The sequence below is a fragment of the Daucus carota genome, chromosome 3 (assembly GCF_001625215.2).
Source record: "Daucus carota subsp. sativus chromosome 3, DH1 v3.0, whole genome shotgun sequence".
Classification (NCBI taxonomy): Eukaryota; Viridiplantae; Streptophyta; class Magnoliopsida; order Apiales; family Apiaceae; genus Daucus; species Daucus carota.
The window spans coordinates 11646608-11674363 of NC_030383.2; the positions used below are offsets into that span (position 1 = coordinate 11646608).

The 27756-nt window shown below is 33.6% G+C and overlaps 2 protein-coding genes across 3 annotated transcripts; both read left to right on the forward strand.

The window, feature by feature from the left end:
• The first annotated feature begins 161 nt into the window (after nt 1-161).
• On the forward strand, nt 162-740 carry LOC108212240 (uncharacterized). The gene has a single exon (XM_017383965.1). The coding sequence runs from the start codon at nt 162-164 to the stop codon at nt 738-740; it is 579 nt and encodes a 192-aa protein (XP_017239454.1).
• A 2641-nt stretch (nt 741-3381) lies between these two features.
• LOC108214127 (70 kDa peptidyl-prolyl isomerase) lies at nt 3382-26154 on the forward strand. Of its 2 annotated transcripts, none has more exons than XM_017385927.2 (13): nt 3382-3659; nt 3761-3835; nt 4466-4720; nt 4847-4927; nt 5051-5131; nt 6881-7075; nt 8087-8176; nt 9713-9888; nt 22485-22607; nt 22698-22844; nt 24877-25004; nt 25093-25255; nt 25714-26154. In XM_017385927.2, exons 1-13 carry the CDS (start codon nt 3467-3469, stop codon nt 25834-25836), a joined length of 1830 nt encoding a protein of 609 aa, XP_017241416.1. In that variant the 5' UTR covers nt 3382-3466; the 3' UTR covers nt 25837-26154. The 2 variants fall into 2 exon arrangements, with proteins under 2 accessions (XP_017241416.1, XP_017241417.1); XM_017385928.2 differs by having other exon boundaries at nt 25156-25255.
• Nucleotides 26155-27756: the final 1602 nt, after the last annotated feature.

Genomic DNA, 27756 nt, shown 5'->3' on the forward strand with positions numbered 1-27756 from the left:
AAACAACAGCTTTCATCACTTGAGCTTTACTTGATAAAAATCAGAAACTTCTCTGATCCTTCCCTTTCAACATGGTATATATATGTTCAATTTCTTATTCTTCCTATCCAAAACTAATAAGCCTTCCTTCATCCTCATATTGCACTAAACCCCGAAATAAAATGAGAACAAGCAACCAGAAGAAGTTGATAAAGATCATCACAATGCCCATCAGGGTTTTGAAAAAAGGCAAAGACATGTACATAAAAAGCATGATGGGTGTTGCTCAAAAACCTAGATATGGAAGCACCAACATGAAGGGGTCATTAAAGAAGGTTCAGCCAGTCTCCTCAGGCTTGCCCAAGAGCTTAAGCGCAAGTGCTGCCTCCTCGAGGTCCTCTACTTTGGAAACCGATCAAGATCTAAGAGATCTCACTAGAGCTAATTCTACTAGTGGTATAGGATCATTAGATGTGGATTTGTATATGAAGCAACTCATAAAGGAGGAGCAAATGAAGAAGCTCAAAGAGTTGATGGAGAGGAATAATTTTAGTAAATCGAAATCATTGAGAGGGGGAATGGCGAGAAGCTGTAGTGTTGGAATGGGAAGGATAGATGAAGATAAGGCTTATGAATTTGAGGAAGAAGAAGAGGTAGAAGAGTTGGGTAGTCAGTTTAATGGCAGAACCAAGTATGAAGGGATGTATTCAAGAAGTACAAGCAATGGTTTTAGGAAAACGACCAGTGTTCCCGTTTTTTGAATTATATTGTTTTTGAATTACCATTTTTATAAAGTTGGACAATTAAGATTTTAAATATAATTTTTATATATTTATGAAATTCAGTAATATTCAATTCAAAATTTTGGATTTTGAAAAATATATAACAAAATCTTGTGATATTTCATAGGACTCAAAAATGATACATTGGAGGAAGGGCCGCGGAAGAGAAAGATTTCAACCTCTGAATAAAGAATCATTACAAATAATGAAGAAGAAACTAATAAATTCAGATACGAAGCAATGTAAAATAAATCAAATTTTATACCTGAATATTCGGTTTGATAACCTCCTACCAATTCTTATCAAAACGTAATCTTTCAATTAAGATTTTAAATTATTTTAAAAATTCTGGTGGTATTCAATTAGAAATTTATATTATACTTTTAAAAATCATTGATATTCAATTGGGATTAATTAATATATGCAATATTTGAATATTGGAAGATTTTATTTGATTTTATAAAATGATAGATTTTGTAAAATTGTTCGGTGTATGTATGTTTCTTGGAATCCCAATTTTTTTTTGAAATTTTGTGCCTAAATCCTAAAAAGTTAGACAACAGGTGCATTCAACTGAGATGTTAATGGTTTTTTTAAGGAATTTATCAAAATTATATTTTTTCAAGATTTTACTATTTTTTGACAATATTTACAAAAATATTAACTTTTTAAAAAATACTTTTAAAAATACGATTTGCAGCTATATGCAACTTCAGTTAATTTGTCTCACAGGGATTGCATCTGGTTGCAAATATAGTTGCATATGGCTGCAACAAGTTGCATAAAGTATTTTTACAAATATTTTCAAAAATTTAATATTTTTACAAAATATTTGAAAAAAATGTAGTATTTTTGTAAAAAATATTTTGGACTTGGATATTTATGAGAAAAACTCTTATTTTTAATCTATAGATTTTGATGGATCGTACACTATTTTGATTTTGTCGGGATTCTTGATAAAAATGTCGTATAATTGGATATAAATTATTTAGGTAATTTAAAAATCTCACGAATTTTGGTGTGATTTCAAAAAAGCTTAAAATACAATATTGAATACTCCCACAAAATCCATTTTTTATGACTTCCAAAAAAATTCATTAGCAATTGAATGCCATGAGATTTTAAACAATCCCAACATAATACAATTCGATTTTTAAGTATAATTTAAAATCTTGATTGAATACTATCGTATTTTGATTTAAAATCTTAAAAGAATATCTCAAACTTGGGATATATTATTTAAAATCTGAGATATCCTCGGTTTTCATGGGTAAAAAAAAGATTTTTTAATATCCCAGTTGAATACATTCTCTAATTTTGTCAAAAATAAATAAGAATACACTCCCTAAATTCTTCCAACAATTTACCTAGTATTAGTGTTAAATTATTGTATATTTATTATATTATAAAATTGGAATTTTAAAAATTCTGGTCACTCGACCGGTTTATGTTGAATAAATTTAAATTTTCTAATGCATCTTAAAATTTTAGTTTAACAAATTAAACAAAAATACGTTTACAGATTATTTTAAAAATATACTCCCTCCGTCCCAAAATACATGTTACTTTGATTTTTTTCACGTAATTTGAGATGCAAAAATAATATACCTATACATATTATTTTTCAAAATTTCTTTTTCTGAATAAAAATTTAACATTTATATTTTTATTCAAAAAAAAAATTTTAAAAAATAATATTTAGAAATATATTATTTTTTCATCTCAAATTACGTGAAACATATTTTGGGACGGAGGGAGTATCTTCTACGTACACATCACGGTAAAAAATATATCCAAAATAATAAAATTAATGTTGAAACCGTGGTAACAAAAATTGGGATATATATCAAAACTGACATAAGAAAAGAAAACATATGAGTTTATATCGCACATCGGAAAAAACCCTATAAACCCTAATTCTCTCTAGCCTCTAGCCTCTCTCTTGTCGTAGCCGCCTGGGGCTTCCATCGGTTTTCACCGGTGGAAAGCCCCAAATCACTTGATTGCTTTGTTTTTCTTTCTAGTTTTTGAATAATACATCTTCTCGAAAAACTTAGATCTAAAACCATCGGAGATTTCGCTGTCTCTCTTCCAAGCGGGTGAGTTTCGGTCTGATTTCTCTTGTTTTTGTGGTTCTATTTCGGATCTATTCTCGGAAGAATTCTTAGATCTAAAACCATCGGAGATTTCGTTGTCTTTCTTCTCTGTTTAAAGCGGGTGGATTTTCAGTCCGATTTCTCTTGTTTCTGTGGTTCTGCTCAGATCTAAGGTTGTTTTCTCTCCCTGGTGAGAGTTTTGTTTTTCGCTTCTTAATTGTAAGCGGGGTCTTGATTTGATGATGAAAGTTTGTATGGAATCGCCGTTTTGGTCGATAGCTCAAACGATAGCTCTGTTAGGGCATGATGAAGAGGGTACCAGTAATTCAACGAGGATGCATGAAGCGGGTACTTGTATTTGTATATACATTTTCTTCAAAATATCGTTTAACTGTCTCTTTATGAGAACAGGCGATTGCAAATTACTGTTTGTTCGACTCGATCATTGGTGTAGATGCCGTATGGCTTTTTATTATTAAAATTAACACCTTTGTTTCAAAAAAAAAAAAAAAAAAGAAAAGAAAACATATAATACACCTGGTGCTCTTCCGTTGTGCAACTGATTAAAGCTTGAAAACCCTTGCATCGGTGGATTGTACGGACGCGCAAATGGTGATAATCACAGAAAGCAACGCCTCCAACTTGGTTAACGAAGAAGACGAAGAACCCGGCGAAGTTATCGAGTCGGCTCCGCCACTCAAAGTCGGCGAGGAGAGACTATTAGGCTCTTCTGGTATCAGAAAAAGGCTCCTCAAACGTGGCCTCGCCTTCGAATTACCTGATATCGGCGATGAAGTCACAAGTAATTAATTCCATCATCTCATTCTCTCTTTTCTTAAAATTAATTGTGGTTCTGTTTTGTTTCACTAATTAGTTTGTGATTTTTTGTTGATTTGGTTTCAGTTAAGTTTGTTGGATGGTTGTTGGACGGAACTAAGTTTTCGGAGAGTGATGGGGTTACTTATGCGCTTGGCAGTGGTGAGTTTTCGACATTTCGCAATCACGACTACTCTGTTGCACGCGGTTCAGCCTTTTATTTGCTTTATTGATTTGAATTTGATTTAGCTTTTGTATATAATTGCAAATTGGTCCTTATAAGAGCTGGATAGAATGTAGTAGTTTATTCATTTTATACCGGATTGTTTCCATGTGTGATGTTTTATGGTTTGAGTACTTGTATATCATGCAAACTACTCTAAACAAATAAGAATCAGTAGTGGATCTGATTTATGTTCGATTAACTTTTATTTTTTTTTAAATTTCTCTTTTCGTGTGTGTGTGTTTGTTGGTTTTTGTGATTGACTCATGTAATGGATAATTTCTTTGGAATATTTGATATGGCCTCATGAAGTGTTGTGTTTATATGCACAATTTGAATTATAATGAGTGGTTTGAGACTGTTGAGCTGTGCATTTTTAAGACTTTATTTTTGTTGCTCTTATAATTTTAGTGCGTCTGATTGTAATACCCTGTAGTATCAGCTATCTATAAAACAGATAAAAAACAACGAGGGTTCAGTTTTATATACATTCGACAGTATTCTATGAAACAAAATTTATTGTCTTACCTTTCACTTAGGTATATATTTTTGTTTGTTGAGTTTTTCAGGCAAAATGGTTTCTGGCCTTGACCGTGGGATTGTAACCATGAAAAAGGGGGAAAGAGCATTATTTACGTTGCCTCCTGAATTGGCATATGGAGAAGGCACAAATGGTGTTCCACCAAATTCTGTTATCAACTTCCAAGTTGAACTCATTTCGTGGATTACAGTAATTGATGTCTCCAAGGATGGGGGTATTATTAAGAGGGTTCTAGTGAAAGGGGAACAAACTGGAAAACCAAGTGATCTGGATGAAGTTCTAGGTATTTTTGTCTTCTAATAACAGAAACATTAATTTCTAGAAAATGTTAGCATGGCCTTTTTAAGTGCTGCAAACAATTGAACTTTTTATCCCAATACAATAAACAACTAATGCTCTTAGTGTGCAGTGAAGTATGCGGTTATGCTGGCTGATGGTACTCTTCTTGCAAAAACTCCAGAAGAAGGGGTTGAGTTTTATCTAAATGATGGTGCGTAATCGTGAAAATTGTTTCTTGATAATTATTTAGAGAGCATGTGTAGGAGTAGAAATTAAATTCCCAATTTTTAGTGTTAAGTTAGTTTTTGAAGTTTGATATATATGCGTTCTGTAGGTCACTTCTGTCCTGCTTTATCAAAAGCTATTAAGACCATGAACAGGGGAGAGAAGGTCAATCTGGCAGTGCAACCCAATTGTAAGTTGATAACTCATAAGTAGTTTTTATATTTATTAATACCGCCTTCATTAAATCTAACTTCATTACACCCGAAGCTTTCCAAATTTAAAGCATACTACATAAGTAAGTTATTGAAGTAACTTCTTGTTGTGTACATATGTGGGTGATGCTACATCATCTTGTAATGTTATATTGCGCCATAAAAAGTAGTATATTGATTATATATTTTAATTTAAGAGCAAGTGGTGCATGAGTTATGTTGAAGTGGCCTCATTTATGTTTTACTTTGAATGAGGTATGTATGCGTGTATATTTTTTCAATTAAATTTAGGATTTAGATTAAAGTGTCAGTGCATCTCCAACAGATTACCTATATGATGTTCTGAGCTATAATATAAGGAATATCAGAGTATGGTGTAAAAACATCACTCTAACGACATCCTAGCTATTCCCCTACTTCATTCATTATTTTTAAGGAACGAGTAACCATTCCTATCTTGTTTTTAAGAATAAAATATTCATTTTCCTCTTTTTTTCACTCTTTGCCTCCTATTTCATATTTTTTTCCTTTAATGGTTTTTTATTTTAATATTATAACAATAATAGGAAATACAAATAAGGATTGTCATTGGAGTTTGTGATTCAATATGATGTCTCAGTTTACAAGAGGTTATATTTTTTATTATATATTTGTGGAACCCACTAGGATGCTTTTGGAGATACTTTTAGTTATTGAAAGTGAGTATGCATGTCAGGACTTAGGAGTTTACATGGAAAGCATTAGGACTATATAATTAGAAGTTGGATGTATATTTATAGTTGTTTAGATAGAAGTCAGTGTTATCTTAAGGCTAGAGGAGGTCGCCATATTATTTAGACACACACACAAAGGCATGATATATATATATATATGTGTGTGTGTGTGTGTGTGTGTGTGTGTGTATATATATGTGTGTATTATTTTAGAACACATGTAGCAATAATTCTACCATGATAATATAACTACTCCCTCTCATCGGATATATAAGACATATGCCGTTTTTTAACACTTATTAAGAAATGTAAACTCTTAAAATTAGTTCCTCCAACCTTATTTATTATTTTATCATTTATCATTCCGTGCAATTAATATGATTCGGTGACTACTTATTATTTTTTGGTAAAACCACTAAATGTTCATGCAACATTATATAAATTATTTTTTGTTTGAAATCCAATTCAAATGATTAAAGTAATTAATTAAATTTTAATTAGAGTTCAATCCAATTTAGAAAAATAATTGGATGAAGTTACACTAATTTAGAAAAATAATTGGATGAAGTTAACTATATATATTCATTCTTACATACGTATCCAAATATATGTATGTATGTATTTATGTATCTAATCCTTTCTATATGATTAAGCTTGAGTTTTTTATCTTATAATTTAAAAGATGTATATTTATTGTTTTGCACTATGAATGAATCTTTATTTACTTGGGAAAGGAGTGCTTCTTTGTATGTAGTATTTTCATAATCTGGGCTCCTCTTTGCTCAACATTATTCAATAATAGAATTCATGTCATATATTTGTTTCATAAGTTGCACAAATGTCAAGACACAACAGGTGCAGAAATTACTTTTATGAGCTGTCATTTGGTAAGAAGAAAAGTTTGTACCAGTGCATGATTATAAGCAGAGATACAACTATACTATACAGTAATGTGAAGAATTTGTCTTAATATGTGGAAGGTCTCAGTAATCTTACTCTTACATTTGTTTGCAGATGCTTATCAGTTGGGGAGTATGAATTCTGATCAAAATTCTCATGCGATCCCAAAAAATACTGTGCTTAGCATAGATATGGAGTTACTCTCATTCAAGCGTGTGATTAGTGTAACTACTGATTCCAAGGTTATGAAAAAAATACTGAAAGAGGGGCAAGGTGCACTTACAGCAGATGAAGGTGCTCTCGTTACTGGTAAGTGACAATAAGTTGAAAATTGATTAAATTGAAATTGTAATAGCATTTCAATAAACATATATAGCTATCTAAAGATCCAAGTAGCAGAACTTGTCGTGATGTAATCTTTACTTTATACAATTGCTATTTCTTACGCTTGGCATCTTTTATACAAGGTCTAAATAAGATTATAAAGATATGACGTTTAAATTTCTTAAGATCATTATGCACTTCTGTAGAAATTTTATGAAGGGAAAATTAATTCATTTGTCCCTGAACTATAGGCCGTTTATGGTTTAGGTCTCTGAACTAAAAAAAACCCAATATGTTGATACCTAAACTTTCAAAAATTCTGATTAAAGTCCCTCCGTCAAAATTTGACTAACGACTGTTAGTCAATGCTGACATGGAAATTGAAAAAATAAATGAAGAAAAAATTAAGAACACGATAAATTAAAACTTCATGGATTGAAATAAAATTTAGAGATGTTAATCTACGAGTGATTTCGAGGACCAAGGCGGTGAAAATTTCCGATTTGGAATTCACTAACGTATAAAAATCTGCATTTTAGTAAGTTTTTTGTTTCGTGTTCTTGAGATTAAAGTGCAGATTTTTATACGTTAGTGAACTCGAAATCAAAAACTTTCACTACCCGTATTTTTAAAATCACTCGTAGATTAACATATCAAAATTTCACTTCAGTCCGTGAAGTTCGAATTTTTTGTATTTTTGTTTATTTTTTCAATGTTCACGTCAGCATTGACTAACAACCATTAGTCAAATTATGACGGAAGGACTTGTATCAGATTTTTTAAAAGTTTAGGTATCAAAAAAGTGGGCTTTTTAGTTCAGGGACCTAAACCATAAACGACATGTAGTTCATGAATGAATGAATTAATTTTCCTTTTTCTAAAAGATAGAATATGGAATCTGTAAAGAAAAAAAAATGATGATTTCTTCATTCGAAAATATATTTTGTTCTCATCCATATGATTGTGCTTGCTTTGTGATATCTTAAACTATTGCAGTTAGGTATAAAGCAATGCTAAAAGATGGTAGCATATTTGAGAAGAAAGGCTATGATGGAGAGGAAAAACTCCAGTTCATTACGGGTGAAGGTAAAACTACTTTGGCTTGAACTTTGTCTACAATAATGATTTAGAAAAGCCACAGAAAGATTATTGAACATGGGCACTGACATACCTCTACACACGTGCCCTTTTTTATTTTTACACTTTCGACCTTACAATACATAGCTCAAGCATGGTGTGGTTATATTCAGTGCCCAAAAATGGGGTGCAGAATGACCTACTCATAAAAAAAGCTTGCCATGTAAGAACATTTAGCCATACTTGTTTGAAACAACCTTGAGTCAAATCCCTAGCCCATATAGAAATTGGGTCAAATGTGAACATTGAATTTATAACTAGCCCACTCTTCTACCCAAATACATTGAAGTTGGATATTTACAAGCCCGCCAATATTTCCAAATAAATCATGATTTATTTGAACTATAAGACGTCCGGCCTGTTGGTTGAATGGTAACAAACATGATACTCAGTCCCTGCTCATGCCTTCTAAATATCATGATACTGGTTACCACACTTAAGAGGACTCTAGGTTGATATTCTAGTTGAAGTGTCCCTATATCTTCAGGTTGCGGTGTCATATTATTTGATGGGGTGTTTCTGACTTATTAACTTAAAAAAGGTGGCAGGGGATGTTAGTGTTAACTGATTAGTGCATAAAGTTAAATAGTTACCTTTTTAAACTAAAACAATGACATATAAATTTAAAGAAAAGTAAAACAGATACATAGAAGTTAATAATCTTATCTATAAGAATTAAGAGTGAATAACCATAAGTCCATAACTAATGCTATGGAGCAACCACAAATCCATCAAGGGAAAACAAGGTCTAGTGTATGTGATAAATTGTGAGAATATTGGGTGTGCCCATGGCTTGAATCGAGTCCTCAAGGTGAGTCTAGCTTTCAGACCATATGTAGGGATTCATTCCTTTTATCTATAATCTAACGTATTGTGAGAGAAGTCATCAAATAGATCATATGTTGAACACTTCCTATAATTATCTAAATGAATCGCCATCTATTTTTTTTATTCATGTCCTTAAATTGTATCAATTGTATCTTATGAATAAGCTTTCCCATTATATTTTTTAATCTCACCCATGTAATCAACCTTATTACCCTCTAAAAATATACATTTTTTCATTCAATTCTTACTTCATTTTTCCAATCATAAGACCGAGCGTACGAGTATGTGAAAGATATGATTTGAGATGCAAGTCTGACGCTCAAATTTTTTGCATTACAACAATAAAATGATGAAGCTTTGCGTGCATTAGAGGTTAAGGATGACATCCTTAGTGTGACAGTGTAAATGGTTTTGCACTTAGGTTTGTATAATCTGTTGTGTTTCCATATGTTTCTTGCCTATTCATGTTTTTGTTACTCAATGAAAAGTAGCATCTCTCTCTTTGGTTTAAGCAGATACTATTATTTCTGAACTAAAACAGTCATTAACATGAAAATCAAATCAAATTATAAAAGACTTATTATTCATTACCGTAAAGGTAAGTCATTTTTATTACAACTCAAGCTGGACTCTATAGTTTGTTTGACCTCTTTGTAGAACAAGTGATTACTGGCTTGGACCGTGTGGCTATGACTATGAGAAAAGGCGAACAGGCAATGATAACTATAGATCCTGAATATGGATTTGGAAGTGTGGAAGTTAGAAGGGATCTCGCTGCTGTTCCTTCCTATTCTACTCTATCCTATGAAGTTGAAATGCTCAACTTTGTAAAGGTAAGATGTGTGAGAAACATTAATAATGAAGTGATTGTGGTTTTGCGCAACTATTTTATATAAAACAATAGGCTGACCCAGATTAGACCATAATTGGATTAAGATTTTCAGCTATTTAATGCAACTGTGGATGAATATTATCGCACTTATACCTGCTTTTGCTTTCATTAATGGTTATTACCATTCGAAGCTTAAGATGATTTTTGGAGCGTAAAGACTGAAAATAAGATGATGTATTAATACAGGTGACGTATTTATAAATTCTCTTCAATCTCTATGGTACTGGATACAGGCCAGAAAAGATTTGCAACATTGTTTCCAATTTAATGTCATCAGTGGTTGAAGTTCTGGTAGATCAAGGATTTGGCCTAGCACTTAAAAAATGTCAAGTATGGCTAGCCAGTGTAAGGCGTTTTGAGACGTAGATCCTGTTGGCAGTGCTGGAAACTGTACTCTTTTCCTATAGATTAGACTGTGTAATCTTTTACTTTATAAATGGAAAATCGATATTAAACTATCAAAGCTTATTAATTATGATGATAATGGAAGTAATAAAACAAATTATGAGGGGAGTTTCAGTTATAAGTAAAATCATTACATAATAGTTAATGTCTGCACTACTTGGAAACCTTGATGTAATATATATGTGTAGCTCCCAAAGGTTGTGAGCTAAAGTTTAGGTTGTCAAAGGATGTTAATGATAGTGGGAGCCTTCAAGGAGTAGGTAGGCTCACTAGACCTCATATGTCTTGGTTTATATGACGAGAAAATACCTGGATGTCAGTTAACATACACTTTCAAGTCATGCATCTGATAATATAATCCTTTACTAGCATCACAAAAAAAATGTTGTCATTATAATATAATTGCTTATATCTTGCGAGATTCATGGGCTACCTTAGATTTGTTTTCTTATAATTTGTATTTTAGTATTTTATTCTTTTTATTTATAATTAATTTTGTTATGGAAATGTGTGATAGGAGTTGTCCCACATCGGTTGTGGGAGGGGCAGAAAGCTAGAATATAAACATTCAGAACAACTCCAATAGAATAAGGCCTTTTGAGAGATACCCGAAAACAAAGTCGTGCAGGCTCGGTACAAAGCGGACAATATCGTACTGTTGTGGAGTTAGGCTCGCTTAGTTGGCCCAACAAGTGGTATTAGAGCTAAGTTGGACGATCCGTAATAATCTCTGATGGGCTCTAGAATGGGCCTAGGAAGAGGATATGGACTACCCAAATTGGGCTCAAGGATAAGGCGGGGGGAGTCAGATGGACAGACGGACTTCCGGTATGAGTTCAGGGGTGAGCCCGATCGCATACTAGGAGGCGGTATTTGTTAGGAATCAACTTAAGTAGCAATCTGTAGACATATGAGCAGGGATAGTAGTAGTAGTAAGGATAGTAAGGGTAATTGTGTCTTTTCATTACAAGTTAGTAGAACAAGTTAGTATAGTCTATAAATAGATCTACTCAGTTGTATTTTCTATGCATGCTTAATATGAAAATTGGCTTTTGCCTCCAAACTTTCTCTCTCTCTGCTTCTCTCTCTATAACAACTTTCTCTCTCTAGGTTTTCTTGCTTTTCTCATCTGAACTCTGTTTCTCATCTCCAATTCTGTCTGATCTCATCTCTATTCTCTTCTATTACTCTATAATTACCTATTTCTGCACTCATATAACCAGAAAACACCAAAAGAAGCCCTAAACTAGGTCGGAAACATACCAGTTCTTGACAAATTGGTATCAGAGCTCTAAATTTTGATCAACTACTGCTTCCATATCACTGTGCTGTTAAAGGCAAGCTGTGCGGTTGTGGAATCACCGAAATCGCAGGTCTAGTTTGGAAGTTGAGATCCGACAGGTCAGGATCTCTGTTTTCTTAACTGTTCTCATCAGATCTGTGATTGTGAAGTTGTTTCTGTGAATTTGGAGTGAAGTTCAGTTGATCGTGGATAGATTATAGTAATAGATAGTTGCTATAGCTTATTACAACAGAAAAGTACAAAAGAATTGTTGTGAGAGGTTTGACTAGTGATTTGGTGTTGTGCTGTAGTTTAGTTGCTAGTAGTCAGGTGTTTGAGTAATTGCCTGAGAGGAATTGTTGTGAGATCTTAGAAGAATTAGAAGTGTTGTGGTAGAAATTAAAACTGTGTATAACAATGGAGGATGAACAGATATCATGTGACTTGTCTCCAGAGTTGCAGGAACAGTTTGAGTCCTATAAGAAAAAATCTGACAAAAGATTTCAGGAATTGGAGGATTTAGTTGCTTTGGCTGCTCAAAAGATTGAGTTATTGGAGAAAAGGAAGGCTCAGAAGAGTAGAAGACCTAGATTGGCAAATCCTTTTGCATCAAAACAGGAACCATTGGATTTACATTTCACTCAATTTGAGGAGTATACTGATCACTTGAAGGAAACCAGGCCACTGTTTAGGATCACTCGGGAAGAAGAGATGTCTTCTCCAGAAAATTCAGAACCAAGCCCAGAGGAAAAGTCTTGAGATAATTTCTGCAATCTCAGAATATCAGATTGGGGATTCTGTGCATCATCTTGAGTTAAGACCTCCTAAGTTTGAAGGTGCTAGAGTCTTCGAGTCATCACGTGATTGGGAGCACCTTGTGGTTGTTGAACCTATCTATAATGATGACCCTATCTATGATGAAGATCCAATGGAGGGCGATGAGTGCTGGCCTGAGTATGAACTCATTTTAGGAGTCCTAGGAGGAGATAACTTACACTCATCTTGTTTATCACAGTCAGATCTTTGCACAAGTGAAAGATTAGAGGTACAGTGGAGGGACAAATCAGATGAGGTATTTGAAGATGGTGACATGCTAAAGCTTGTTGATTACAGGGGTGAAGAGAAACAAGGTGTTGTTTTGGAGGAATCTTCAATCATCCTTACCAGCATGAGGGAAATTGGTCTAGAAGAGAAGTCTAGCCATCTTGATACACAAATTATGACCATCTTTGATCCAGGGGTCATATGCAAAAAGATCATTTAGCTGTTGATATGTTATTCAAAGAAATGATCATGGCTAAGGAAGTGAAGCTACCAGAAGTGACACTAAGTAACTCAGTTGGTGGCCAACTTGGACACTGGCAAGAGGGGCTTAGTTTGAAGATCTTGGCAATAAAGCAGCTGTTAAAGGAACACCCTGAGTTGAGGAAGAGAGGTTTTGTAGTTAAGTTTGAGAATTCAGCTGGAATACAAGGCCAAGATATTTAAAAGGATGATGATGAGATTGACCAAGTTTTCACTGAGATTAATGAGGCTGATGAACTGTATTGTGGTTCTGTGAGGGCTGGGATAATGGGGACATCCTACAGGTACACTGAGCAGATACAAGGTCCAGGAGATATTATGAAATTTGAAGTCTCAAGGAAAAATGTTATAATATACATATATGATCCAGGAGGCTTTTTAAGTTGTTTCTATGGAATTCGATATGTTGCAGGAATTTTAAATATACAACAAGTAGTGTAAGTTTTCAATAAACAAGAGTTGTACCTGGAAGGAAAAGAAAGCATAGCAGTGAAGGCCTTGCCAGTGATGTACATAACCCAGGTGGAAAGAGGTTGTGAAGTGTATGATCCACCATGAGGAAATGGTGAAATTCAAGGAGGGTGGAATGTTGGGAATCAACTTAAGTAGCAATCTATAGACATATGAGCAGGGATAGTAGTAGTAGTAAGGATAGTAAGGGTAATTGTGTCTTTTCATTACAAGTTAGTAGAACAAGTTAGTAGAGTCTATAAATAGATCTACTCAGTTGTATTTTCTATGCATGCTTAATATGAAAATTGGATTTTGCCTCCAAACTCTCTCTCTCTGCTTCTCTCTCTATAACAACTTTCTCTCTCTAGGTTTTCTTGCTTTTATCATCTAAACTCTGTTTCTCATCTCCAATTTTGTCTGATCTCATCTCTATTCTCTTCTATTACTCTATAATTACCTATTTCTGCACTCATATAACCAGAAAACACCAAAAGAAGCCCTAAACTAGGTCGGAAACATACCAGTTCCTGACAGTATTCGACAGGTGTCGAGCCCGATGTTTGAAGGGGGAGATTGTTAGGAGTTGTCCCACATTGGTTGTGGGAGGGGCAGAAAGCTAAAATATAAGCACTCTGAACAACTCCAATAAGATGCCTTTTTGGAGATGCCCAAAAACAAAGTCGTGTGGGCTCGGCCCAAAGCGGACAATATCATACTATTGTGGAATTATGGCTCGCCTAGCTAGCCAAGCAAGTGGTACCAGAGCTTCAAGTTGTAACAATCTTCGATGGGCTGCGTTATGGGTCAAGGAAGAGGCCGATGGGCTACCCAGAATGGGCTTAAGGATAAGTCAAGTGGGCCTTCTAGTTTTGGCCAAAGGGGAGCCAGACAGCCAGACGGACTTCCAGTACGGGTTGAAGGGGAAACCCGATTGCACATCAGGAGGCTGAATTTGACAGGTGTCAAGCCCGACGTATGAAGGTGGAGATTGTTAGGAGTTGTCCCACATCGTTTGTGGGAGGGGAAGAAAGCTAGAATATACGCAGCCAAAACAACTCCAATAGAACCAGGCCTGTTGAGAGATATCCGAAAACAAAGCCGCGCGGGCTCGGTCCAAAGCGGACAATATCGTACTATTGTGGAGTTAGGCTCTCTTAGCTGGCCCAACAAATGTGTTTATATTAGAATAGTATGTGTGTCTTGATTGGAATAGCCTTTTAAAATAATTAGGCGTGCTAAGATAGGCTTTTAATACAAGTAAGCCTGTGGATGTGTTTAAATTTGAATAGTTATACGTGTCTTAATTAGAATAGGTTTTTAATACGCCTGTTAACATAGGTTTGAAAAATAACTTGGCCTCAAAGATGTGTGTTATTTGGAATAACTTTTTAAATTAATTAGGCTAGTTAAGATATTTTTTCAAATAAATAGACAAGTGGGCCGACCCAAACTTTTAATGTTTCAATTATAATGATATACTATAGTTATAGATGTATAATTGACTAATAGTATAACTTTAACAAAAAGTATAGTGAGTATTCCTTGGTCAATGACGAGCCAAAACGATATTTTTTTTATATGTTTTGGCTATATGAGCAACATTGGCTCACAGTCTTGTTTTTGCATTGTGCACCCTTTCGCGTTCTCTTTGTAAATATTAGGTTTATTTTTTCTTCATATTTGTAGGCCCAGAAGTTTAAATTTTTTGGAAATTTAAATTAACTTCTATAAAAAAAATGTTTAGGTAACCACATAGTGTTTCTTCTTGGTTTAATATCCATCTAATATGTGATTGGACATTTCGCTTCATAGATGGTGGACTTTTTGCATATTTTACATGCCACTACAAGAAATGAAAAACAGAAAAAATTGACCCCCGAAAATGGTCGGTTATAAGCAGTAAGCACACTGGTACTTGTCGGCCATCGATTTAGGGTCACCACAGAGTGATACGCGTGGTAGGTTAGAGCCTTGTGGGTTATGAAGATTAGTCGGGTTGCCATGCCAAACTTGTCAAAAGTGGATCCTGTAAAGCACATTTAGCCCCGATCTCAATCAAAACTGACTGTAAGCCAATCAGGACTAACAACAGTCAGCTATAAGGTGGTTTGAGTGGTTTTGACTTGACTGGTCAAAACTGACCATTGCCATATTTTATCTGATCAGTGTTAACACGCAAACTTAAAAAAATTGCAAGCTTCAATATCTGATCAGTGAATTGATATTACTTGGCACGATTTTTTGCCATAACAGTATCTATATTTATATGCATATAATTTTGAGAATGTTTGTTCTTATATCAAACAATAGGATAATACTTGAAATATTTTTAAACATATATAGAAGTCTCTAACATAATGGGAATATCCTATAATAGTATCAACCTATCTGCTAATAACACTTAGTAAGTCAAAGGCTTCTAAATCGTTTAGAGTTCCCTCATATACTTTCTCTTCCTTGTAAGGGGTCAAACTTATACAGATAAGTAGGTTTTTTTTAAGTTACGGGTATTCAAGTCTTTTTTCATTTTTGCAAGTTCTTGTGTTTTTTATTGTGATATTTTGTGAGTTTCTATGAGTAATTGTGAGTCGAGCGTGATTCTTATGCTAATGTCAAAATCGCACTAAATCACTCATAAGCAGCTTGCTCACAAAGCGCTATTTCGCATATTTAACAACATTATATCCAATAATTATTTGATAATATGTTCTGCGTAAATCAATACAAACTGTCAGCCGTCTTGCCACATATACCATAAAATTAGTAATAGAAGCCATTTTGGTTTCATATTTGTCACTGTCACCCAGAACGGTGTCATTTTACCAAAACCCATTTGAGTGTATAGAGTTAACGTTTTAACTTATTTTTTAAGCTTTGTTATAAGTAGTCAATTTTATCCTGTTCCCTTGTAGTGGGCTTTTTTTCCGTCTAATCTATATGTGACACTTATGATGGACAAGGGTTGACAGTTAGGATTTCAGCAACAGTCTCCTGATCCAATGGTATGTCTTTGGATCCATTAATGGGATCATGAAGGTTTGAACCTTGTCAAAGATATTATCAATAAAAAAGAGATTTCATAAGATCAAATTAAAAGTACATAATATTCAAATACAATTAGACCAAGGCAGTTAATGTGGATGGTCGTCTGGTCGTGAGTGGCAAAATTGCGATGTTATTTAATGTTGCTATCAAAGGAAAGGGTGAAGGTTCGATCTAGTGTTGTGAAAGCGCGCCTAGGCGCAAGACGCTACAAAGTGCCTCACCTATGTTAAGGCGAAGCAACTTCAATCAGGCCACAAGCACAAAGCAGCGCGCTTTCGTGAAGCTAAGCCCGCAATGATATAATTAATGTTATTGGCTGAATTTAAGGCCCAAAAGTACCAACCGAAAACATAAATAAGATTTATAAGCCCAAATAAGAAGACCATTTCAGCTTCCAACGACGATCAGATGAATATGGTGATGGGCTAAAATGAAAAGCAGCTTTTGATGCTTGAGAGCCTACATATAACTCAGGATCGCAATCAGCCTCAAAATCTAACGGGGTTAATAAATAACCTGTATGCTTCAAGTTCAAGAAGAGCACATTCATCAACGTTAGTGGACAAGAACAAAGAAAAGGTTCGAGAGTTTGAATTTGACGGGAACAGTTCAGGACATGAAAATGATTCAGAAGAGGATTTTCAAGATAAAGATGATGGATGATATTACTACTGTTGAGAACGTTGGAAGCTGGAAGCGTGGAATTCGGCCTATAAAACTTATATTTTGAATTTTTAGTGTTTTATTCTTATGATTGTTTTGCCTTCTAGAAGCATGATTTAATATATTTTAAAGGTAATTGCATATCGCACCCCCTAAGTATCGTTCAAAAACGATAGAGTACCGATACTTTAAGAAACTCAACTCGCACCCCTTATCTTTACTTCTCAAAACCGATATGCACCCCCTGCCGTTAACTTCCGTTAACTCAGTGCACTCCGTTAAGTCAGTATATATATAATTGCAATTCGGACCCCCTAACTTACGTTCAAAAACGATATTATATCCATATTTTTGAAAACTCGAATCGCACCACCTATTTTTACATCTCAGGAACGATACGCAACCCCTCCGTTAAATTCCGTTACCTTCCGTTAAAATTCTCCCCCGTCTCAATTTACATGTCCCTTTTGCTTTTTGAGGAGTTAAATTGACTAATTTTTTACCAACTATTTGAAAATATGTATTTATTATTTTAGAAAATAGAATAGATACCTCTATTAAAACAGGCTAGAAAGTATATTTTAATGTGTAACTTTCTATTTCCTAAAATAATAAATAAATATTTTTTTAATAGTTGGTCAAAAATTAGTCAATTTGACAAGGGACATGTAAATTGAGACGGAGGAGTATTTTAACGGAAGGTAACGGAATTCAACGGAGGAGGTGCGTATCGTTGTAAAGATAGGTGGTGAGATTTGGGTTTCCAAAAGTACAGGTATAATATCGTTTTTGAACGTAAGTTAAGTATAATGTGCTTTTTATATAAGCCTCTTGTCGTTTAATCAAAAAGTAAATCTAGCCTATTTTAATAGAGGTAAATAGTAGGGGGTCCGAATTGCAATTATCTCTATTATTTGTGAAATTCGGACCCTCTATTATTTGCGAAAACAAATAGACTAGATTTACTTTTTGATGATATTTTTTTTTTAAATTTTTGTTTAATTAAGTTATCCCCAAGTCAAAATGATTTTACATATTGAATGATTTTAAATTTTTAGTGACATGTGTATTAGGTATTTAATATACACTATTTTAAATATAAAAAATAAATATCATGTGATATTTATTATAAATATTACATAAATTTATCTATTGATTAAAATATATAAATTTTAATTATTTTGTTTGGAAAAATTGATCAAAAAAATATCATCAAAAATTAAATCTAGTCTATTTTAATATGTAACTTTATATTTTCTAAAATAATAAATACATATTTTCAAATAGTTAGTAAAAAATTAATCAATTTAACTCCTCAAAAAACAAAAGGGACATGTGAATTGAGACGGGGGAGAATTTTAACGAAGGTAGCGGAATTTAACGGAGGGGGTGCGTAATGTTCCTGAGATGTAAAAATAGGTGGTGCGATTCGAGTTTTCAAAAATATGGATACCATATCGTTTTTGAACGTAAGTTAGGGGGTCCGAATTGCAATTATATATATACTGATTTAACGGAGTGCACTGAGTTAACGGAAGTTAACGGCAGGGGGTGCATCTCGGTTTTGAAAAGTAAAGATAAGGGGTGCGAGTTGAGTTTCTTAAAGTATCGGTACTCTATCGTTTTTGAACGATACTTAGGGGGTGCGATATGCAATTACCTCTATATTTTAAAGTATAAATTAGCTATTTTTGCCCAAAAATTGTGATTTAATATATTATGACGATAATTTATGTTATAAACCTATGTAACTTCATATATAACCAAAATAATATTATTCAATAAAATGTACAATATACATTGGTTCGATCCTCCCAACTGCTCAAATGTAGCTTAGTATTATTGTTAAAAGAAAGAAAATTAAATTTGAGTATTAGAATTGAATATGTATATATATTAAAATTAAATAATAATATAAGTTCTTATATCTGATAGTAAAATAAAAATAAATAGAAACTATATATTATTCTATGAGCATGTTCTTAAAAGAGAAATAGAAGTCAATGAAGTATACAAAACTAACATTCTAATTTATACTCAGAGCAGTGGAATACGAGCAAAAATTTGACGAGCTCAAGACTCAGAGTCAAATTGTTGGAGATCCTAGCCACTATTTGGCTGGATTTGAATTTGGCCTGAGGTCCGATAAGTGTCACTTCAGCATTCTTTATGTGTTCGGATTCTTTATACGGGGACAAGACTTGAAAAAAAATTCAATGTGCAGATTCCAATATTCCTAATACTCCTGGCAAAAGAATATCTCCTCACTAAACCTCCCATCCCGAGAAATATTGAATTAACCTCAACAACTCGTGGTGTCAGACTAGATTTGACAATTTTTTTAAAAGAAAGTGTAAGTATACAATTAATGAAATTAAATGTATTATAATACATTCACAATTGATATGGAATAGAATATAAAAAATTATCAAAAGAGTAAAACTAAATCAAGAAAAAAATATGTTAAAAGGTATCCGTGCAAAGCCTGGGATATAAGCTAGTAATTGTCAGGAAGATTATGTATCCTAATACATAACACACAACTTATTTTGGATAATTATTAGTACATTCTCTCTTATCATATATTACTCCTATTAAGAATTTCTAGTTATTTATAAGACACATTCATAATATTATTTGATATTTTCTTTATGCTTTCATAGCTACACATATTTAAAAATTATTGCTTCTATTCGTGCTTCACTTCTCTAGTCCCGAGTTATCTTTCTGACTTTGCTATTAAACATATTTTAGGAATAGGGAAAAGTTTTAATCAGGATTTGAAGTGATTTTAGTCACTAACGAACTATATTATGCATTTTATCGGCACAATGGAACATAGCTTGTTTAGATATTTATAAGCTCAATGGAATAATTTGCAATGTATCATATTCTCAAGGAGTTTGTTGGTAAGTCATAGTTATGTTTCACTATTTGGTGAAACATAGAATTTATTATCTAATTTTACATTCCAAAATTAGATTTTTACATAGAGAAATTATTGGCCTTGCAAAACATTTCAGTTTATAAGATGATGTAGGACAACATATCGTATATGATGTCATAAATATTTGTTGAATGGGTCAAATGAGTTCAAGCAATTCATCACGCGGAGCAAACTGTAAGACGTTTTTCAATAATGTGTGGTTACATGTGGTTTTATATTATATTAGTCAAAGTTGAAGCGAGCTTTCTGTAAACTTTGGTCATGGACTGTTAAATTTCTGTCAAAGTTCCAGGGCTCTTTCAGTAAGGTGTGGTCAGGTTGTGAGCCTGTGACCATGTAGAAGTGCCTAAGCTTGTATAGGATGAAAGTTCCAAATTATATAGCGCTTGTCTCTATAATATCTATCTGTATAGGGTCCTACTCCACTAGAAACAAAAGTCAAATAGAAACTAGAAACCAGTATTATTTAGTAATTATATAGCTTTTTTAATTAGATCAATACATATATACAAGTCAACCTCCAATCACCCCCACCATCATTCTTTCCGGCCATTATCATTGATTCCGGACGTCACCAAATTTTGCCGAGTGAACACAACTAGGCGGGCAGTAATTGATTTATTCAAGATTACATAACAAGTGCATAGATTTAGTTGAAAATTGTATGGATCGAGAGAAGAAGAAGAGCGATGAGCTCACCGAAGAGGTATGGAGGTCGCTGGAAATGGGAGGAAAGTCGGGTTCGGTGAAGAGACGGTGGTGGGGAGGGGGAGGAGGCAGGGGCCGCGCGGAGCAGTTGTGAGGTGGAGTAGTGGTGGGGCGGGGGCGGCAGCTGGGAGGGGCAACAATGGGGAGAGAGTCTGGTAGTAGTGAATGGTGGTGGAGCAGGCAGTAGGTGGGTCTGGGTGGATGGAAATGGCTGATAATCACTAAAAATAACTGCAGTGATCAATGAAGTTTCTAGTTTCTGTTTTTGTTTCTATTTGATCATTTGCATATATATATATATATATATAGATAGATAGATATATATTTTATCTATGGACTTCATATGGGATTATTAATTGTTGAACTAAGATCAGGTTTTATCAACCCTCACTTTCTTGGCTTTTTCTGCGAATTTAAGATAAAATGTGGATTCATTTTCTTCTAGAAAGCATGGATACTTCACCTGGGTGAAGAACTGATTATGGGATACTTCACAATGCGGGGTACGTACGGGATATGTCACGTGGCATATCGATGATGTCAGAGATGGGGATACGCGGGGATATGTAAATGGGGGTGCAGGGATACGTCAGAATGACAACTTTCGTAATTTCCAGCAACTTTTTTTTAAAAATAAACTTTAATTTACACAATTAAAAAGGTGAAGTAGGCAAAACGCAAAATAAACAAAATAATATATTTGTGTGTATATATGAGTTGTATATGTATATGCTTATGTGTTTATATAAGTTGTAGATCTCTGCACTCAGGTATACTTGTATAATTGGTGAGTGTATGCAACACACACACACACATAAAATATTTTTAATATTTGCCGTACTCCCCTGCACCCGTATCCCCATATTTTTGATTTTGCCGAATTTCCGTATTTCTGTATCACGCACCCGCACTCATGCTTCCTAGATTTTCTTAAATGATACTCAAGTAAGAGTCCTTTTGGTTACCTATACCCGCAATGTCCCATAACCTATCCCAGATTTGCCCAACTGTCTGCTCAGTATCGGACTCCTTTAACAGTCTCTTATAGCATGTAGCTTTGTGTTTATCATAATTTGGTTCTTTTCATTTTGATCATTGAACCTTTCCTAATTTGTCGATTCATTTTGGTACACAGACAAACCTCCTTTATCAATTACCTTCCCAGTCTACTATCATCTTGTATTGAGTATAATAGTTGACTTGCTATTATAATCTTTGGCCATCAAAAAACTATAGACCTGAAATCACTTTTAAAAGTCATCCTGTCTGTCTTGGACGTACTCATTTGAAAGTGTGTACATGTATTACACACATTAATCTTGACATTGTAAAAACTTAGTGTAGACCTCCAGTACATGCCAAGATATATGATAAAAACAACTTAAACTTGAAATTCCTTATAAGAGATTTATGAGGTTTAATAATGGGCTTGGTCAAGTAATTTCGTTGTCCTTAGACCTAGACATTAATACGTAAAAGCAATAAAGTTAGCAAGTTACCTGTAAATAGTATCAAACAAGTCATAATGTTGTTATAAACTAATTAATGTAATCACATATACCTAGAAAATGAATATAATGTATGAATATCTTGTTGTTTCTGTACTAGTCAATTGAAACTTTTTATTTGCCTTTGAATACTACAATTGTTCGTAAATTAAATATGTTTATCTACTTCTTACATATTTAATCCTAATTTATATTCTTTTGTTTTGTTTCCTGAAATAAAGGAGAAAGAGCCATGGGAGTTGATTGGCAGTGAACGAATTCAGGCGGCTGAAATGAAAAAAAATGAAGGGAATGTACTGTTCAAAAATGGAAAATATCAAAGAGCTTTAAAAAAATATGACAAGGTTCCTTTTGCGGCTTCTTTTACTCTACTTGAGTTTCATGTGGTTCTTTCTGGATGAATTGGGATTTGTGGATAATTTGACACCTTCCAGGCAGCGACATATGTTGGTGAAGATGGATCCTTTGGAGATGATAGTCAAAAGCTTGTCAAATCCTTGAGAGTGTCTTGTTGGTTGAACAATGCAGCTTGTTGCCTTCGACTGAACAATTACCAGGGTGCTATCGAGCTCTGTTCTAAGGTATATATGATTTTTATGTGTGAATGTTTTTGCATATTATTAGCTGTACCCATTCAGTATGAAATCATTTGCATAACCTTGATGATCCTTGCTGTTTTGGATGTATTATTAAAATATCGACTTGTCTAGTATACATCAATCTCTATATGTCGAGCAAGAGAAAGTAAATCAGTCCTTAACACCATGGTAGTTACAGATGCGCTATCCTCCTTTGGCTAAAACAGATTGCTGACCTTTTCATCTGGCAATTGGTGTTCTTCCAAATTTTGGCCTTCTCCCAGACTTCCTTAAACTTATATTTAACACCTGAATCTTCTGAAGTTTGCAATTCAGTCCCTAAATGCAATAACTGGTTAATGTTGTCAAAGTCAAATGCCTTTATGGTGAATAAGAGTACAGCTAACCAAAATCAAGGACGATAAGTCGATAATGCTTTGCAGTTTTCAGGCTAACCTTTTGTATTGTAGCCTTGTAGGGCACATGCAAAACTGCAAATAACTCTTCAACAGCTGACATCTGACATTCAGTAATTGGAGCATACTACCATGAGATGGCCCAACTTATCTCGCAATACTACTCTCCTCATCCACATCAACATTATGCTCCTAATCCTTGATATCTTATTTATATTTGGTGTGTCAAAAATTGAAATTGCTGCTCAGCCTGCTCTCATGGACCTAAAGAATTGAATGTTTTACGGATTTGATCCACAGCGTGGTAATTTCTTCTGGTGATAGACCTTACTTGATAAGAAAATGGCTTATGTTGCTGCAGAAGTAAGAGAAATTACTGCCGTATGGATTATGGGGGGAAACATCAGGAAAACGGATTATGTCCACTAACTAGATGGGAAAATATAATTGCTGGTTTCACTTGACATTGTTTTATGCTTGCTGATCACAAGTAACATACTTCTTTCAAATCTACTAGATCCTACCTTATGAAGCTGCTATATAGATTGCTTATCATTAGGGGTGTTATGAAAAGAAAGAATAGTTGGAGAGCGTCTTTTTGGTCCCATTTAACATATAATAATAGTAGCTGGGCGATAATAGCTGCTCCGCAACCCAAGACTTTTCGAGAGATCTCCTCCAGTCACTAGTATGGGCATCGAACCCGCCCAACCAGCAACCAGAGGGGGAATGGAGAAAGGAAAGGGACAAGGGCGCTTCTTTTCTGGTTGAAAGTAGCAAGCCCCATTGGACCCTATACAGTCGAGCGGCTTATTAGCCCCACCAAGATAAATGCAGTACTCGGTCAACAAAGTTCCTAAACTTTGTTTCTTAGATGACCATACTTTGGTAGTTTGGTGGACCCTATCTAAAGCCAATCATACTGTCAATCTCCCCCATAGTCATCAGTGTCCTCCTAGGTTGCTTGTCCTCTAGTTATATTTCAAGCTATCTAATGTCTCAGGTGCAATAATTTAAACGACACTGAACAGTTCATTTGAGCATTCCAGAATCCTTTTTGAGCAAGCAACCCTTAGGAAGGGTGAATAGAGGAGACAAAGTAGAAGTATAACCATATGAGATGAACAAGGTGAAACTAGCAAAACAGCTCTGTTGCAAGCCTTTCAACTAGCAAGAGAAGGAATTGTGATAACCATTTGTTGAGTTGATGACTAGTCGACCAAGCAGCACTAAGCCATCGACTAATTATGTTATGCACTATTCAGAATTGCAGACTGCCCATATTTTTGTTTCTTTTAGAAAATTCTGACCAGATTTGTGTTTTAAGAATTCTGCAGTCCAGTAGGCTGTAGCAGTTTCATTCTGCTCTGTTCCCTGCACTAAAACTGCTCTGTTTCTGCAATCTGCTGAAACAGAGCGGTTTTGCTGAATTGTTTTCTGCAATTCTACTATATTATGCAGTTAAATTGTACTATTTTTCCACAATTCTGCTCCGCTGCAGTTGTCAAACTGCTCCTTTTTGGTAGTTAAAACTTCACTGTTTCTGCAATATGCTATTTTTTCATTGAAACTGCATTAGGTTCAATAAATTTTTTTGTTTCATTTGTGAAAATTCACAGGTCCTTGATACTGAGTTCTCCAATGTGAAAGCTTTGTACCGACGATCACAAGCCTATATTGAAACTGCCGATTACCACTTGGCTGAAGCAGACATCAAGAAGGCCTTGGAGGCTGATCCAGGGAATAGGTAAGCATTTCAGTGAAATAGTGAAAGGTTTAATTTATTTGAGAAGTTGAGGTCCCTTCTAGAGTCACGGTGCTATAATCTTCTGTAGGATGTTTGTATGTTTTTTTATGTACATGCACACAGACACAGACTTTACTATGTCTTTTTCTAGAGAGGTGAAGGCCATTCAGCTCAAATTGAAAAAACTTCAAGCTGAGAGCAACAAGAGAGATGCAAAGCTCTACTCAAATATGTTTTCACAAATGACAAAGGTTAGTATAATGTTTATCAAGTTTACCTATACTATCACATGCCCTTTTCTTTTTTGCTTTCACTACAGTTAATATAAATGCTCATTTAAGCCCTCATACCCTTCAAACTCGCTGTTACCATCTTGTAACCTATTATGCTGAGATGTGTCATTGCAGCACTGTGGTGTTATATTTGTTTCATGAGTTTGCTGTTTAAAACACAATCAATAGCACTTTTTTTTTTTGAAGCACAGTGTTCTTTTGTATCCTTCTAAATTTCTAATTTCTATGCATCATGAACAATCTTCATATTTGGCTAGCATTCAAAATCTAACTGATTAATTTACTGTTATGGCCTATGGGACTGCAATACTGCATAAAGTTTGCCCAACTTTTAGACTTTATTATTGTTTTTCAATATGTTTTGCTTTGTTGATTTATCTTGGACCTTTGTTGATCTGATCAGTTTCTTTTTTTAGAGATTGAAACTTGAGAATGTGGAGGACACTAAGAAAAATGAAGTGACAATGGCAATGGAAACGGAAAATGTTGGTGTAAGTTGCGGTTCTCCTGACAATGAGATGATAGTTGATCCTCGTTAAAAAAACAGAATGTCCTGAGAAGATAACCAGCCTCAAAGAAGAGTGACTGGGTGAGTATTACCTCAGTATAGATGAAACTTGGGGCATACACTTTCCATGCCTGCACAGAGATGTTGGACGTGGATTATTTCCGGCATGTTAAAGTTTTATATGTAAATTTTAAAAACTTTTAGCTACCTGTAATTATAGCAGAGCTTAAATATTTTCATTATTTGAGTTTGACTATTTGAGTATAGCAGATTAGCAGTTAGCCTCAGAATGACAAATTCATTAGTATTTCTTAATAGTTCATTAATAATAAAGAGATATATTAATATAGAGTATAGGCTACTAACGAATATAAGGTTTAGTTGCATATATGCCAAAGTGAGTTTCTGTTCTATCAATAATTCGTTCCACATTTCTTTAGTTTTTGTACTCGTTTTATAGTTTAAAATCTAATTTTGGACAAAATATTTAAATTGAAATCAAATGCATATATATTACTCATATGTCCTACATATTGAACCACAATTATCATATTATCAGATTTCAGTTGTTCTAGTTGAATCTCATTAATTCAATTTAATATCTGAACCAAAATAATAATATTATTAAATATCAATTGTTCTAGTTGAATCTCATTAATTCAATTTAATATTTGAACAACAGAAGTAATTTTATTAAATATTAATTGTTCTAGTTGAATCTCATTAAGTCAATTTAATATATTAGATTTAATTTTAACCAACTGCTGTGTTGCAAAAAAGAATATGTAAATACGTACAAATAATATAGGCACTATACTGAATTTTTGGGGTAATGTCCTTGGTGTCATATTTTTATTAGGAAAGTTGGTCAATAAATAAAAAACATACAAGTATTTTGAAAAAAAAATTGGCCTCTTTAGTATTTTTCTTTTCTTTGAGAAATAATGCTTCAAATATAGATGCTGAAAAATGACTCAAATATGATTCTGAACGTTAACTTATGTTAAGTTTTGAGAAATTTAATACTTAAAACATAGTATCACGTAGCGTTTTCACTTTTTTTTTTTTAAAACAGTTCAACTCAAAATGTTGTTTAAAATTAGATTTTCAGCTCAAAACGTAACTTAAATTTTGATTTTGTTAAAAAGAAAATTAGATGATATAACATTTAGAGTGAAGAATTACATTTGGGTTTATTTAAAATATTTGAAACATTATTTATCAATGTGATAATTAGCCTTTTCTCGTATTTTTCCCCTGTACTGGTTTTCAAGAAGAGTAATGCTAGGTCCACAGAAACTGATACAAAAATATGCACAGAATGACGTGGATTCTACTATTATTGTTCTCTGTCATTTTTTGTTTGCAGACGTGGATTCCACTATCATCAGTACTCTGCCATTTTCTTGTTTAGCTTTATACTCTCCTTGCTTTGTACTCTGATCCTTTTTTTTACTTTATACTCTAGTTGTTTTTAACTTTGTACTTTGCTTGTTTTTTCATCTTTAGTTTTTAGTCTTAAAGTCCACAACTATATTTTTTATACACATAAGTTATATATTTAATCATCTCCCCAACAACCTTTTTATATAAAGAAATATATTTGTATCATATTTTTAATATATTTCTTTTTTACTTTTATTATCCAATATATTAATTATATATATAATATTATTTTGTAATTTGACATTTTCTTCCTTTTATTACTATACTTTTGTACCCGACTTAGTTATTTTATATTTTAAAATTTTTATACACATACATAATAGTATAGACATATTTTATTTAACATATATTTTACGTTAAGAATAATATATGAATAACAAAATAAATTTTTGAAATTTTATATATTATGAAATTTGTTTATTTTATATTAAGAATTTTTTTAAACATATGTCTTAGAATCCGAATAACAAATTTATAGTAAATAAAATATATTTATACTATTAAA